The sequence below is a fragment of the Mesoplodon densirostris genome, chromosome 5 (assembly GCF_025265405.1).
Source record: "Mesoplodon densirostris isolate mMesDen1 chromosome 5, mMesDen1 primary haplotype, whole genome shotgun sequence".
Lineage (NCBI taxonomy): Eukaryota > Metazoa > Chordata > Mammalia > Artiodactyla > Ziphiidae > Mesoplodon > Mesoplodon densirostris.
Window position 1 is genome coordinate 56,344,995 of NC_082665.1, and position 16,029 is coordinate 56,361,023.

Below are 16,029 nucleotides of genomic sequence, written 5' to 3' on the forward strand. Positions count from 1 at the left end.
CAGACTGTATTACCAGACAAACTTAGCATAATTCATTTGTCATTTGTTAATTGTGGTGAACATTGTAATGTACTGCCCAGATTCCCCTTCAGGAATAAAGGACTGATTACCTGCTGGTAGGGTTGTCAGAAGGAAAACAGGCCTCAAGCTATCAGCTCCCTTTAGGTATCCCTGCAAGTGAAGAGTCACCTTACCAAGGACTTACCCCCTTCAAGGCGGTCTTTTTTTTTTTTTTTCCTGCGGTACGCGGGCCTCTCACTATTGTGGCCTCTCCCCTTGCGGAGCACAGGCTCCGGACGCGCAGGCCCAGCGGCCATGGCTCACGGGCCCAGCCACTCCACGGCATGTGGGATCTTCCCGGACTGGGTCACGAACCCGTGTGCCCTGCATTGGCAGGCAGACTCTAAAACCACTGCGCCACCAGGGAAGCCCCAAGGCGGTCTTTATCAACATGGGCCTGCAAGGGCCCCACCCCTCCTCTTTCCCTTCATTTACCTCTCCCGGCCGTGCCACACTCAGAACAGCTCTGAAAGGTCATCCTATTTTCAGAGCTGGGGGCTTTGCTGAAGCTTCTGTTGAGACTGTATTGCAGCTTGACTCTTCCCTCTGCCCAGTCCTGCTTTACACGCTTGTCTTCCACAGGTTCACCTGATTCCAATTGCACTCCTAGTAAACCTACAAGCTAATGTCTATCTCGGAGTCTCCTTCCCGAGAACCCAACCTGCTACAAAAATAGAAATCAGATATACTCAAAACATGTTCCTTTCTCTATTTCAGTTTTGAAGTTTGTTTGGAAGCTCGAAGTAATTTTTTTTTTAATTAGAGCTATTAAAGTTAAAATGTAATTTTTAAGGCTGCCACATGGCACTGAAATTCTTTGTCGCTCCAACATTGGCAAGTGTGAGAATTTTTGCCATCTGTACCAACTATTCATTTTCCCAATTGAGCAAACACTTGATTTTGTTTATAAATTTTGGAAAACACCTTTATTTTTCTGAATTAATTAATTAGTACTCATTGTAAAATTACAGAAACAGGTGAAAGTTTAACTAAGAAAGACAAAATTACCTGTAATCTTAACACATATCTGTTATTAATCTTTGAGTGATGTCTGTCCAGACTTTTAAAGGGAGTTAACAGCTGTTTCTCTGACCTTTTTTTTAGTCTTAGGAAAGTCTGAGGATTTGATCCATGTTCATTCTCCCTTGTAATATTAACTGAAAGAATTTTTAGGAACAGAAGTAGAGCAGTTCTATACTAAAAGAGGATCTGGCCAAGGACTAAAGGACCAAAACATACCTCATCATTGAGACTGAGTGATGATTAACTGGTATGTATGAGATGCAGCTGCAGAGACTTGGGGCTAATCATATACACCTGAGAGAACAACGTGACAAGGACTAAAAGCTTAAGGGTCCCCAGAGCTGATGATTCCCTGAGCTATGAGAGCTGCATGTTTTCATTTCTATGACCATGTGTGTTCTATAAACAGCATGGCAGGCACATTGCAAGCTATGCCTGTGAGGTCCAAGACCACAGCTTTATTGTTGTGTGTGCTATTTCCTGTTTGCGTTCTTAAAACTAAATAACAACTGGTGCTGGGTGAATTCTAATGTGTCCTATGAGTTTAATTGTTAAGCTGAACTCTAAATAACTACAACTGGCAGAAACAGACATTTTTAAAAAATTTTTTTGTTTTTTGATGTGGACCATTTTTAAAGTCTTTATTGAATTTGTTACAATATTGCTTCTGTTTTTATGTTTTGGTGTTTTGGCCCCGAGGCATGTGGGCTTTTAGCTCCCTGACAAGGGATTGAACCTGCACCCCCTGCATTGGAAGATGAAGTCTCAACCACTGGACTTCCAGGGAAGTCCTGAAACAGACATTTCTATTATCACACAGATAATTCAGAACTCCATTCTCATTGTAGAAGATTCAAATACTATAGAATTTCATAAAGTAAACTCTCCTTCCCTGCATTCTCCCTCTTCCATCATTTTTAATTATTAATTTAATTTACTTATTTTGCATAGGTCTATCCAGATTTTCTATTATTTCTCAAGTCAGTTTTTGGTACTTTGTGTCTTTCTAGAAATTTATCCATTTCATCTAAGTGTTAAATTTATAGGCTTAAAGTCCTTCATGTTTCCTTATAATTCTTTTAGTTCCTATAGGATCTATAGTTATGCTTATCAATTTTATTAATCTTTACAAGGAACAAGCTTTTGATTCCATTGATATTCTTTATTATTTTTCTGTTGCTAGCCCATTGATTTCTGCTCTGATCTTTATTTTCTTCTTTCTACTTTAAGTTTGATTTCTTCCCTCTTGCTTGTCAAAGTAGAAGACAAGATTATTGATTTAGACATTTCTTCTTTAATTATGTAAGCATTTTATGATCAATATTTCCTCCTAAACTTTGCTTTAGCTACAGCCTATAAATTTTGATATGTTGGGCCTTTATTTTCATTTAGTTTAAAGTATTTTGTCATTTCTCTTATGACTTCTTCTTTGACCATCAGTTATTTAGAAGTCCGTCATTATTTTTCAAAAATTTGGGGATTTCCCAAATATCCTTCTATTATTGATTTCTGATTTAATTCTGTAATAATGAAAAGTATTTTGTATTATTTCAATCCTTTTAATTTTTTTGAGACTTGCTTTATGGACTAGCATAGAGTTTATCCTGAAGATTGTTCCATCTGTGCTTATATATAATGTGTATTTTGCCATTGCTATGTGGCAAATACTCCTTAAATGTCAATCATTGATACTATGTATAAAATAGACAACTGAGGGGAACATACTGTATAGCACAGGGAACTTTACTTAATGCACTGTGGTATCCTAAATGGAGGGAAATCCAAAAGGGAGGGGCTATACGTATATGTATGGCTGATTCATTTTGCTGTGTAGTAGAAGCTAACATGACATTGTAAAGCAACTATACTCCAATAAAAATTTAAGTAAATAAATAAAACTTAAAGATATAAAATAAAATGTCAGTTGGATCCTTTTTACAATGTTCAAGGCTTCTATGTCCTCACTAATTTTCTTTCCATTTCTATCAATTACGGAGACAGGAGTTGCTAAGTCCCCAACTCTGGCTATTGTATTTTCTATTTCTTCTTAAATTCTGTCAGTTTTTGCTTCATTTATTTTTGGGGCTCTGTTGTTATGAGCATATACATTTGAAATTATATCTTTCTGATGTATTGACCCTTTTATCATTATGAAATGTTACCAACAAAATCATCTCTAGTAATATTTTTTGTCTTGAGGTCTATTTCACCTCATATTAATGTAGCCACTCTAACTCTGTTATCATTACTGTATACATGCATTTTTTCCCCATCATTTTACACTCACCTATTTGTATCTTTGAATTTTACATATTTCTTTTGTAAACACAGAGTAAGATCTTGGTGTTTGGGGGTGTTTTTTAAATCCCTTTACCTCTGCCTTTGAGTGGAGTGTTCAGCTCACTCATATTTAATGTAATTATTGATATAGTTGGATTTATATCCACTATTTTGCTTGTTTTCTTCATATCTCATTTTTTTGTTCTTCTATTGCTCCATTACTGTCTTTTGTGTTAAACAAAAACTTTTCTGATACCATTTTAATTCCCTCATTGATCATTTTAGCTGTATTCTTTGAGATTCTGTGTTGTTTTTAGTTGCTCTAGTGTTTAAAATGTTCATTTTTAACTTTCACAATTCAAGTTAGTACTGACATAATTTCATTAAAATATAGCATACTAGTAAAGCCCTATGTCATTTCTCCTTATTCTTCTGTGTTATTGACATATGTATAAAACCTTCATATATATTGTAAATCTAATAATACTGTTAGAATTATGACTTTAAACAATCTTCTAATTTTAAAGAAATTAAGGAAGGAAAAGAAAAAAATTATACATACATGCGTATAGTTCTTATTTACTCACATATTTCTGGCGACCTCCATTTTTTCCTGTGGATCTGAATTATTGTCTGGTGTCATTTCCTTCAGCCTGAATGACTTCCCTTTTTTTGTCAGGTCTCCTAGCAGTGAATTCTATCAATTTTTGTTTATCTAGAAATATCTTTATTCTGCTTTTTTTTTCTTTCTTTCAGCACTTTATGTCATTTTTCCTTCTTGTGGGCTCTATTGTTTCTTAGAAGTTAACTATTAATCACATTGTAGTCCCCCTTTTATACGAGTTGTGTTCCTCTTGCTGCATTCAAGATTTTCTCTTTTCTTTGGATTTCAAGAATTTGAATATAATGTGTCTAGTTGTGTTTTCTTTTGTTTGTGTATCAGCCTGGTGTTCATTGAGCTTCTTGGTGTTCATTGGGTCTGGAAATAAATGTTTTTCACTAAAATGGGACGTTTATAGCCGTTATATTTTAAAATAATTTTCTACTTCCATATCGCCCCTCCTTTCATGACTCCCAATAGATATATTCTTGAAATTGTTCTACAGATCTTTGAGACTATTTCTTTTAATCTCTTTTATTTTTGTTCTTTGGATTAGACAATTACTATTGATCTATCTTCTAATTCACTGACTTTTGCTATTTCAAATCTGCTGTTGAGTCTCCCTAGTGAATTTTTTATTTCATTTACTATACTTTTCCAATTTAGAATTTCCATTTGGTTATTTCATCTGGGTTTTCAAGAGTCAATTTTTACTGACTACTTTGTTTTCCCTGAATATGGGTCACACTCTTCTGTTTCTTAGCATGTCTTGTAATGATTGTGTGAATTTTAGATAAAATTGTAGCACCTGTGCATTCTGTTTTATTTTTCTAAGTCTCAGTGTTTTGTGGTTTTCTATTGTTTGTTTCTTTGTTTTAGTAACTTGCCTGGACTTAAACCACAGGATATCTTCTTCTGAAGCTGACAATGTATCTGGTCTTTTTTTTAAGTATTTCTTTTTTGGGGACCCCTCTGTCTGCATGGTTTAATGGTCAGCCAGTGATTTGGGCAGACACCTTAGTTATCTAAGGCTTCCTCAGATGTTGCCAATTGAGGTATGTGTGTGGAGAACACCTTCAAAGTTGCAGCCAGTTCTCAAGTCTATCTTGGTGTACCATATCAGGAGATACATGACTTTAGTTGTTTCATTACTGATAACATTAACACTGATACTTAGTTAAGATTATATCTGCTAAGTTTCTCTACCAAGAGATTAATATTTTCCTTTTAAATTAATAAATAATTTGTAGACTTTTTGGTCAAAGTTTGTAATTTTAAAATAGGTAAATAGGGGCTTCCCTGGTGGCGCAGTGGTTGAGAGTCTGCCTGCCAATGCAGGGGACACGGGTTTGAGCCCTGGTCTGGGAAGATCCCACATGCCGCAGAGCAACTGGGCCCGTGAGCCACGGCTACTGAGCCTGCTGGTCTGGAGCCTGTGCTCCGCAACAAGACAGGCCACGACAGTGAGAGAGGCCCGCGCACCGCGATGAAGAGTGGCCCCCGCTTGCCACAACTAGAGAAAGCCCTCGCACAGAAACGAAGACCCAGCACAGCCATAAATAAATAAAGCAAAACTGTCAAAAAATAAAAAATAAAAAAAAATAAAATAAAATAGGTAAATATCACTTTGCTCATTGACCATTTACTTACTAGCTTAGCACCTACTGACTATTTTTTCTGAATCAGTTATTAAGTTGATAGATGGTGGATGTTCTAACTCCATTATTCCTTCCACTCTATTCCAAGAAACAATTTTCCCTTTTTATTTATTCATCCATTTCTTTATTTACTTATCAACATGGACACATAGATTCTTTTTTTTCTCTTTCCTATCTCCAAATTTTTGGTTTGGGTTTTTTTTTTTTTTTTTTTGCGGTATGCGGGCCTCTCACTGTTGTGGCCTCTCCCGCTGCAGAGCACAGGCTCCGGACGCGCAGGCTCAGCGGCCATGGCTCACGGGCCCAGCCGCTCCGCGGCACGTGGGATCCTCCCGGACCGGGGCACGAACCCATGTCCCCTGCATCGGCAGGCGGACTCCCAACCACTGCGCCACCAGGGAAGCCCTCCAAATTTTTAAAGTTAGTCTTACCAAAGTATAATTTTACACAGAGTAAAAATAGACTGTTTTTAATTTTTCCCAAGAGAGTTCCCTTTTGTCCTTTTTCAGCCAATCTCTCTTCCAACCTCTAGCCCCCCAAACCTACTGATCTCATTTCTGTTCCTATTTTAATATTAATTTCTGATTTTTTGTTGCTAATATAAAATTTTATATATTAATCTTATATTATGAAACCCTGCTACACTTGCTAATTAATCCTAGCGGATTGTTTTTTGTAGCTTCCATAGAATCATGTCATCTGTGAGACCTCTTCCTTTACTTCTTGCTTTCCAGTCCAGATGCATTTGATTTCTTTTGCTTATTGCTTGGGCTAGAACTTCTAGTACAATGTTGAATTAAAGTGGTGAGAGTATATATCCTTGCCTTATGTCTATATTAGAGGGAAAACCTTCAGTAATTGACAAGGATAACATCCTTAATGATTAAGGATGATGTAAGTTGTAGGCTTTTTTCAAGTACTCTTAATTATGTTGAGGAAGTTCCCTTCTATTTTTAGTTTCCTGAGAGTTTTATATTTTTAGACAGGAATGCATGTTGAGATTTTGTCAAATAGCTTTTCTGCCTCTACTGAAATGATCACATGGTTGTTTTTGTTTTTTGAGGTTTTTTAGTCATTAACCTGATGATTTATATTGATTGATTTTCTAAGGTTAAACCATCTTTTGTTCCTGGTGTAAATCCCACTCAGTCATGATATATTATCCTTTTAATATGTTGCTGGATTAGTCTTGCTAAAATTTTGTTAAGAGTTTTCCCGTGTATGTTTATGAGGAATGACTTTTCTGTCATTTTCTTTTCATGTAGTGTCTTTATCTTATTTTGTTATCAGGTTATACTGACAGCATCAACATCTATACTTACTATTTCACATATAGCAGACACTGTTCTAAGTAATTTACATATATTTATTCCTTTTTACATTTGGCATTATTTCAGACGTCACAAAACAACTGCAAGAATAATACAGGCTAGTCTCATATACTTTTCATTTAAACTTCTCAAATATGAACCCCTTGCCACATTGGCTTTACTGTTCTTTCTCCCCTCTGGCCACCTTTGAGTCTTTTCACTTTAAAATTTTTTATTTTTCTTAAACTCTGGGAACTTTTCACACATAGTTTCCTTTATTATATACTCCTTCCATCATTTTAATACAATCTCTGGATAAAGTTTATCCTTAGTTTTCCTGTGGCAGAACCAACTTATCACTTAGGACATCTCAGATATTGTTATAGGGTCAATGAAATTGTCTTGATGAATCTAGTTAAAAATTTCAAAATTGATTGCTCTTATTTACTCTTCTGTGCTCTGGAGAATAAGTCTACTTACAAAATTATAAAGTCCATGTCTGGCAGGACAGATAGTATCTACTTAAAATTAAGTTCATTCTCAGCACCCCTTACTCACATATTTCTCTCTCCAGGCCCATTCTCTGTTCTTCATCTTGCTTAGATCATGTGAGGCTGACTTCTACAGACCATATCCTGAGGGCTGCCTTTCCCTTTTACTTGACTGGGTTTGACCAATGAGGAAAATGAGTGGGAGATTGAGATTGGAGGGCAGAGAACAAAATTGGGATGTTTTCCCACTGATCTCTCTTTGCCTGGTAATAACTGGAAATGGCTGGGTTTTTGGGGGGGTGGGGGGGTTTTAACTGAAAGCCATAGTTCCTGCCAGGCAGTCCTTTCTTACAGCTATATATAGTTCACTGGGTTCCAGTAACTGATACTTCTCTAATACCTTTAAGCCTAGGAGTTGTCATGGGCTCCCTCTGTTGTTAAGTGGCAAGTGCTTCACCATCTCCTGTTCTTTCCATTAGCCCTGCCTGCACCTCATTCAACTCCTCCTTTTGACAGGTGCACCTGTTTCTAGCCAGGATCCTGACTGTGCATCACTTCTTGGTGTTCCTGTTTCTACTTCTGCTCTATGTCCCTCATCCTAGGGTCTCCAACTAGAGCTTACCTTCTCCTAGAAAGGTTCTAGCCCCAAATATCTTATTTTGTTCAAAATTTAATCTAACACATGTCTCACCTGAAGGAGGATCCACTAGAACGAGTATCACTGTATAAGATATTCTAAGGATGCTAATTTTGTTACCTGTCCTGGGGCATTTGAATTTTAAGGGCTAATTCCTTTATAATCTCAAGCAAAACATCTCAAGATGGAAATTCTTATAAAGGTGGTAAAGTTGATATTCTCTGTGGTGCCCCTCAAGTAAGCCAGGCCCCAAGTGTGGAAGGAGGCCAGAAGGTAAGAGCCTGTTCAACAAGAAGAAAAAGTTGCTAAAATACATACCTCAGAACAGTAGTTCTACAAAATGCTTTGAAAAAAAATAAGGGAATTATTCTTTTATGTGATAACTTTTGGAAATGCTGCATAATAAATCTTCCTCTTGAGAAGAGAAATTGCATATTAGCTCACTAAAACTATGAGAAGTCTTATGATAAATAAACTGGTTTTACTTTGTTTGAGCCAGTTGTGTTTCAAATAAGAACAAAATTTCTCAGAATGCTTTAACTTTGCTAATAACACTGCCTCTAGGGCATCACATAGAAATCTGTGTAATAGAGCAAATTGTTTTCTTCCATAAAATTTGGATGCTTAAGCATTTTACACATACGAAAATAGACTATATCTGCTATTAGCTATTTCTCTCTTATTTCTGAATTTTTGTTATCCACTCTTTTATTTCAGTGTTTGATTTTCTAATAATTCTGGTTCTATATGGCTATAATAAAAGTAATAAAAAGATCTGAGAATGTCATGCCAAATCCATGCAGTGTTCTATTGCTTTTAACTTTTTTCTTTTCTGTCTGAATAATTACGTTTTCTGGAGGATCTTATAGTGTAAACTCGATGAAAATACGAATCATCAATATAGTCTGATTAGATGCAACTGTAACACTATAATTAATTCTGAATAATTTCACATTCTAAAACAGCATAATTAGAAGCACAGGGGCCCCTTCCCTCTTGTCTTTCATAAAGTTGTTTGCTTACTTTGTACTAGCTTCAGTCTTAACAAAGAATGATTTACCAGAATAAAGAAAAAAATCACCCAGAGCGATAAATTCTGTTTCTATAAAATAAAGGTATTTTCAAGAGTCTTTAAAATAAGGAAGCATTTTTTATTCCAACTATAAAAGTAGTACAAGTTACCGTAAATAAGTTTAAACAATAGATAAATATATAAAATGTAATGTCAAAGTCCCAGATAATCCCCTGCTAATACCTACTCTTACTACTTTGGAATTCCTTGGACTTAAAAAATATGTGTGTGTGTCTGTATAATATATCTGTGTGTATATACAGATATAAATAAATACACTATGGTGATAAAGATTAATTATAAAGCTAATAGGTAACCATAAAAAAGAGGTTGGAAACTGGGCCTCTTTTTATATTCTGTGACCCATTTTTTTGAGTGTGGAAGCTCTGAATGGTAGCTGCCATTTTGATATGCTTTCTAGGTTCTTTTGGCAACAAAACGTCAATTTTGTTGGCCTTAAAATCCTCATTTCTTGACAGGTGCCCATCAAAACCACATAACTTTCCCTCAAATTTCCTACAACATTTCTAATTTCTTCAGTCTTCTCAGGACGTTTCTGTTTAGTCTAACTATCTTCTAAACTTCATTACTATGACCCCTCTCATGAAAAAGCACTACAGAAGCCTCATGTTTACTTATTATTTGAACATGACTCATGAAGGCATCATTCAAATCTCTGAATGCACTCACTAATATATTCCATAACGAACATATATCCGTAGGTGTTTTTATATTCTGATAACATCTTCATGTGTTCAGCCATCTATATTTAATGAAAAGCTATCACTTTCCCCCCCTGGCAAATTTCAAACATCTGTGGAGCTATCTAATGCACAGACATGAACTTTCTCTGTGACCTTGGACAATCTTGTTCTATCTCCTGAGGGTATAGATCTATGGCATGGGGAACTTTGTGATGCAGATCACTTTTCAAGAACATTATAATAATTAGAAATTGTGAAGAGGTTCGGATTTATCAACCTAAGTTTGACTGTTTTAGAAATACCAATCATGCACATTATGTGTAATCATGTACATTAACCCTTCTAAGCCATTAGGTAATTACTCAACATGTACCACGGACTGCCTTATTGACCCAAAGTGGGGGGTTATACCCTTCCTCGGTCCCTGCCTGTCTCCTCTGCTCTTGTGTTCCCCAGATCTCTGCAGACTTGTGTGTGTGAGGCTGCAGACTTGAGACAGGCAAACCTTAGCCATCCTCAGGCATTGTCCCACTAGTGGGTTTTGTTTGTCTCTCTCCCTGTTGGGCTGTCCTGAGAGTTACACTTCTTGAGCTAAAACACAGAATTCCTACATTTTTACCTGAGTCATTATTGCTGAGTCTGACCTTCTCTGCATCCAAAGCCAACTACTGAACACCCTTATTGTTTCTAGAATTGTGCTTTATGAATCAGCCAAGATGAGGGCATCCTCATACCTTTCTTTCCCATCCTCTGCACTGTTCTCATTCTAACAAGGGGATGCCTGCACCTCAGTTTCCGGTCTTGAGACTCTTTCTCTCTCCCATGTCCTCCGCATGCCCCAGTTGATAAACATGGGAATCTACTTTGCCCCTGTGCTAAGGTCCTGCTTGGGTAATCTATGCAGTTCCGTTTTGAGCCTGGGGCTTCTACCCTTCTTGCCAATCATCCTGTTTTAGGGCCAAAGGGTAACCCCTCATGGCTACCACACAGCTGGTCCCTCTCCTCTTGAACTGATGTGTCAAGTGTCCAAACCTCCCTGGAAGTTTGGGAGTCAGCTCTTTGACAGTCTCCATTCTTGAGTTCTATCTAATTCTTGGACGGATCCTTTTGATTCTCTGTTGTGCTCTGGTCTCTAAATGAACCTGAGATTTCTGTTCCCTTGAGCTCTTGGTCTGTGGGCATCCAGGCCTGCTTCATACAACCTGCCACCCTGCTAACGGATGGAAGCTGAACAAAAAGTTCTCTGAACAAACAGGTTTAGAAAAAGCTCTGGTAAGAAAGCTTCTCGGGTTTCCTCTTTTGTAGGACTTATCTAAGCCTTTAATATACTAATATGCATCCATAGAGGTGAAAATAATATACAACTTTTCCAAATATATTTGCTGAAGGAGTATTTTTTTCCAAGAGTTTCTTAAAGACCTAGAACAAAATGTGTTCTAGGAACCATATTTTGAAATTGCTTTTTTAGAAGATTAGACTAGGGAATCCCATGGTCTCTTTCAGTTTTATAGATTCTGATTCAATGACTCACAAGAACTATTTTGGGGGAAAGTGATCAAAGTGGAAAAATCTGTTAGTGTTTAGTTTAACTCTGTCCAAAGAATAGAGCAGCACTGTATTTTATTTCCTAGGGAGTTGTTTTCTATGATGGAGCAGGGAGAAAGAATAAAACTAACATTCTTTTATTTATTCAATCATTGTGAGAATATTTATTGAGACTCACAATGTGCCAGGCATTATTCTAGACACTGGACTGTTAATGATGGATAAGATCAGTGTTCTCCCTGCCCTCAGGAAACTTAGAGAAATCAGCCAGAGCAAGCCACCTAGTATCTTTGCTCTGAGTTTGTGCATCGAAAGTCTCATTTTTAAGTTTCCTTTAGAGTTTGAGTTCTTAAAGTTTTGAGTACATCTCTTTTTGTAATAAACTGGATTCAGACTTGTCATTCTTCTATAATTAAAGAAAATTGGTGAAGTTACATAAGCAAATATTCATAAGCACATAGTATGTAACAGGTATACATACACAGAAATACATACAAACTGTATACATAGATATGACCAGGACAATTTTTTATCTGACTGAGGCTAGAAATAAAATGCTACTATTCACACACACACACACACACACACACACACATATGAGTTTCTCAGAAAATTGTTCAGAACACCTATATTAAAATAAGCAAGGGTAATTGTGAAAATGCAGATTTCCACTCCAGGTATTCTAATTCAGTAGGGCTCAGGAATATGCATGTTAAACTAATGCCAAATAACATACTTATGCACACTAACATTTAAGAACTTCTGATATTGAGACTCGGGGGTGGGAGAGAGCTGGAGCTTGTCACCATGTGACCCTAGATTGGACAGAGGGACTCACATTGGCTGGAGCAAGGATTGGCGGGGAAAAAGGCAGGCACCCAATCTCCTCGTGGGATAATGTACAGAAGGTACCTGATAGACAGTAAGTGTTCAAAAAGTGTTAATTCTCTTCCTCTGACATGCCTCAAAGAAAACACAATCAACAGCTGAGCATGCCTGGGGGCTTCTTACTATTTCCTCCTCGGTTTAGTACATTTTATTTTGTTTTCATGTGACCTCACTTGGGAGGAGATCCCCAGATTCTCTCCAGAGAGACGGGAAATCCCTCCTAGTCTAATTTATACCTTGACTTTATTATATGTTTTAAAATTAGATTTAGGTACTGATAAAAATTCAAATAGCAGAGTACAGAGGCCTGTGGGATTTTTCTTCTCACGTTTCACAAAAAATTTAACAGCTTACTGGTTTCAGATCAAAACTCTAGAAGCCTCCATCACCACATTTCCTGTTTGTAACTGAACAAAGTACACACAAAAGATTTTAAGAAACAGAAGAGAGAAAAAACTGAGGTACAGATAAGACAAGGTTTACTGCCACACTGCTTCTAACATAACAGAGCAACATTACTTAGAAAAAAAGTTTGTGGGAGCATTTTTAATCCATACATTTGCCTATGGCTACATAAGGATTTTTCTGAGAAAAGAAGCATGCCAGGTAAGTGGCATTTTAAATTCTTGTGTTCAATTCCTATACCTAAGAATTTACATAATAATTTCCAATCCTCTAGCAAAAAGACACTTAAGGTTTGGAAAGTAGTTTACAGAATTATTTTTTAAATGTGGGATAACTTTTACCACAATTAGAACATATTTTGAAATATATTAATAAGCATAAATTGACTACTTTCTCTTAAAAAGTTGGACACATTTTATAATATAAAGCTAGTTGTAGCTATTCAGTAAGTGTTCCTTGATAATCACGTCATTTCAAGTACTTGTTTTTAAAGGAACTTTCGTTGACCATACATATTCCTCTTTAGTTTAGTTCTAAAGCAGGTTAGGAGTAACAACATTCTGGGATTAACATGTACACACTGCTATATTTAAAATGGATAACCAACAAGGACCTATTGTATAGCACAGGGGACTCTACTCAATATTATGTAACAACCTAATCAGGAAAAGATTTTGAAAAAGAATAGAGACATATATACCTGAATCACCTTGTTGTACACCTGAAACTAACACAACATTGTTAATCAACTATACTCCAATATAAAATATAAAGTTAAAAAAAATAAAGCTGGTTAGGAGTAACAACATTCTAATTCCTTGGATTTTAGGCGCTATATTATCTTCTCAGAAATCAATTCAATCATCAACTTTCAGAGAGATGACAATTTGCAAAGACCAGTGAAAATCCCATCACCTGTGGAATGGACTGTGAGAGTTGAATCCACATTGATTAGCCGAATGTCTGCTCCACATTGACTATCATCTATCATTCCTCCTTTATTCTTTTATGTACTTTTAACTTAATAAGCATCTTTTTTGTAATAAGAGAAGACATGCTTATTATATAAAGTGGGAGAACTGTGAAATACATATGAAAAAAAATTTACATAGTTTTCATCACCTTAGAAAAATAAGATATTATGTTGTATTTCCTTCCAACTTTTGCTTCTATATATCTTCATGGTTTGCTTTTCATAACTGAAATAATAATGTAAATAAAATCATATGTTCAGCTTTTTTCACTAACATAACCATCTCCATCTTTATGATAACTTCTGCTTAGTTGTTTTACATGAATGCACAAAGTGACATCTTTTGTGTTATGTTTACTTAGTTGTTTATTGTTAGACATTAATGTTGTATACAGTCTTTTTATATTTTAAATGACAGAAAGATGAACAGCTCTATAGCATTTTCTATATTAAGGGCTATTTTCTTAGGAAAGATTTCTAGACATGGATTACTGAATACGAAGTTATGAACATTTTTAAGTCTCATTATTGCCAAATTGCTTTTCCAAGGCTGATGCCAATTCACTCTCATCCTAGAGTGTTTCTCCTTAACAAGCTGGTCTCATTTTAAAAAATCTTTACTAATTTGATAAGCACAACATGCTAACCCATTGTTTAATATGTTTTACTTTGATTATAATGAGGATGAAATTTTTGCATGGGTTTTTAAACTGTTTATAATTCTGTCATTTGTGAATTGTCTAATTACATTTTTGCTTATAATTGTGCTAATAGTATTTTTAATATCAATATGTATAAGCCATTTATAAAGATAATAGATATTTTAATTCCTGTGAATTTGTTTCCCAGTGTTTTGTTCCATGGATTTTAAAACTGATTGATTGGATTAATCACACAGGGAACATAAACTGATGTATGGTTTTCACAATTCTCTTTATCTTTTCCAGGTACATATATTAGCAAAGAAATAAAACAATTGTTCCAGTTTTGCTAGTGCCCTGCAAGAAATGGACTTAGCAATACTATGAACAATTGCTATGAGCTGACAGTCATGGGGAACTTGGCAAGGGTGGGAAGGCTGAAGGCAGTAAATATGATGTTCAACTATTTCTCATTAATTAATTTTAAATTTGGAAGGGATGATAAAATTTCCTTCACAGTATTTCACAGTTTATGTTTAGATCCCTTCAGGTGTTATACAGGAGCTCCTCCATTGTCAGTTAAGACCTACAGTTCCACAGAAGAGATAAAATGTATACAGTATTTGCCATTAAAGCCCCATAGACCTTAAAAGCCAAGAAACAAAACCAAAAACCAAAAATCCTTAATGGGAAAGGAGAGACTCAGATTATAGTATTTTTTACACTAGATAGGTGAAGTAAAAAAGAAAATAAGTGTGAACACAATGGAAAAGTGAGATTATTCCTAGTTGAGTAAAACAATGTATGAAAAGAAAAACCCAAGTCTTTACTTTTCTCCTACCTATATGCCTTGTAGTCACTGCATCAGTAAATGTGCCAGCATCATACTTTCTACTGTGTTTCTGAATTCACATAAAATCAATATTAGCTAAATCAAAGGCAAAAACAACTCCTTTGGGCTACCATTAATTTAGTTTAAACAATGATTCACAATTTAGTTACATATCGCTGTTTTTCATAAAAAAGGATTTTCATTGTCTTTTCTCACTTTTCTCTTCCCGTGAGCCTCAATCACCTTTTGAGAACAATGAAAGCCTGTCTTTTAGAGACTAGATAGGACTGATTTATGAATCATCTTTTAAATTCAGATGTTCTTTAAATTAAAAATAGGTCAAAGACAGTGTTTCATCATTTAATTTAGGTAACATTTGACAGGCGATTTCAAGAAAACTTGATCCAGGAATGATTGCCACTTAAAGATCACAGCTGTAAGAAATATCCATAAATTGCTAGTTAATAATACATAAATAAATGTTGGACTCTTTTCCAGGCATTTTCTTTTCATTTAATTATTCATCATTCCTGAATTAAAAAGAAGAGAGAAAAAATTAACAGGCCTTCTTAAAACATTAAAGAAACATAGTAGTTACAGTACTTTGTTGGATGAAAGTTGCCACACACCCACGCCATCTTCAGAGGCTCTAACCAAGGTGCTTCTCCAATAGGAAATAATAAGTACATATACAAAATGGAGCAGCTACATACAGATAAAGAGAGGTCTACAGCAGGGATTTTGGCAGCACTTCAATCCCAGTAGGATTTCCCAAGTTTACCAATTCCAAGTTTAATTATGAAAGAGACAGAGTCTAGTACTGGAGGAATCATAACATACTGTCTTAAAATCGACCCTCCATCTCACTCCTGTATGTCCACTTTCCTCCATTAAATTCAGCAAGTATTG

At 35.7% G+C, this 16,029-nt stretch overlaps 1 protein-coding gene across 1 annotated transcript in view; it reads left to right on the forward strand.

Moving 5' to 3' along the window:
• The window catches only part of LOC132490450 (T-cell receptor-associated transmembrane adapter 1), a 68,818-nt gene that overhangs the window by 21,992 nt on the left and 30,797 nt on the right, over positions 1-16,029 (forward strand). Inside the window, exon 3 of the mRNA XM_060098805.1 lies at positions 8,231-8,333. Within this exon, the coding sequence (XP_059954788.1) occupies positions 8,231-8,333 (103 nt within the window). The remainder of the gene's footprint in view (positions 1-8,230; positions 8,334-16,029) is intronic.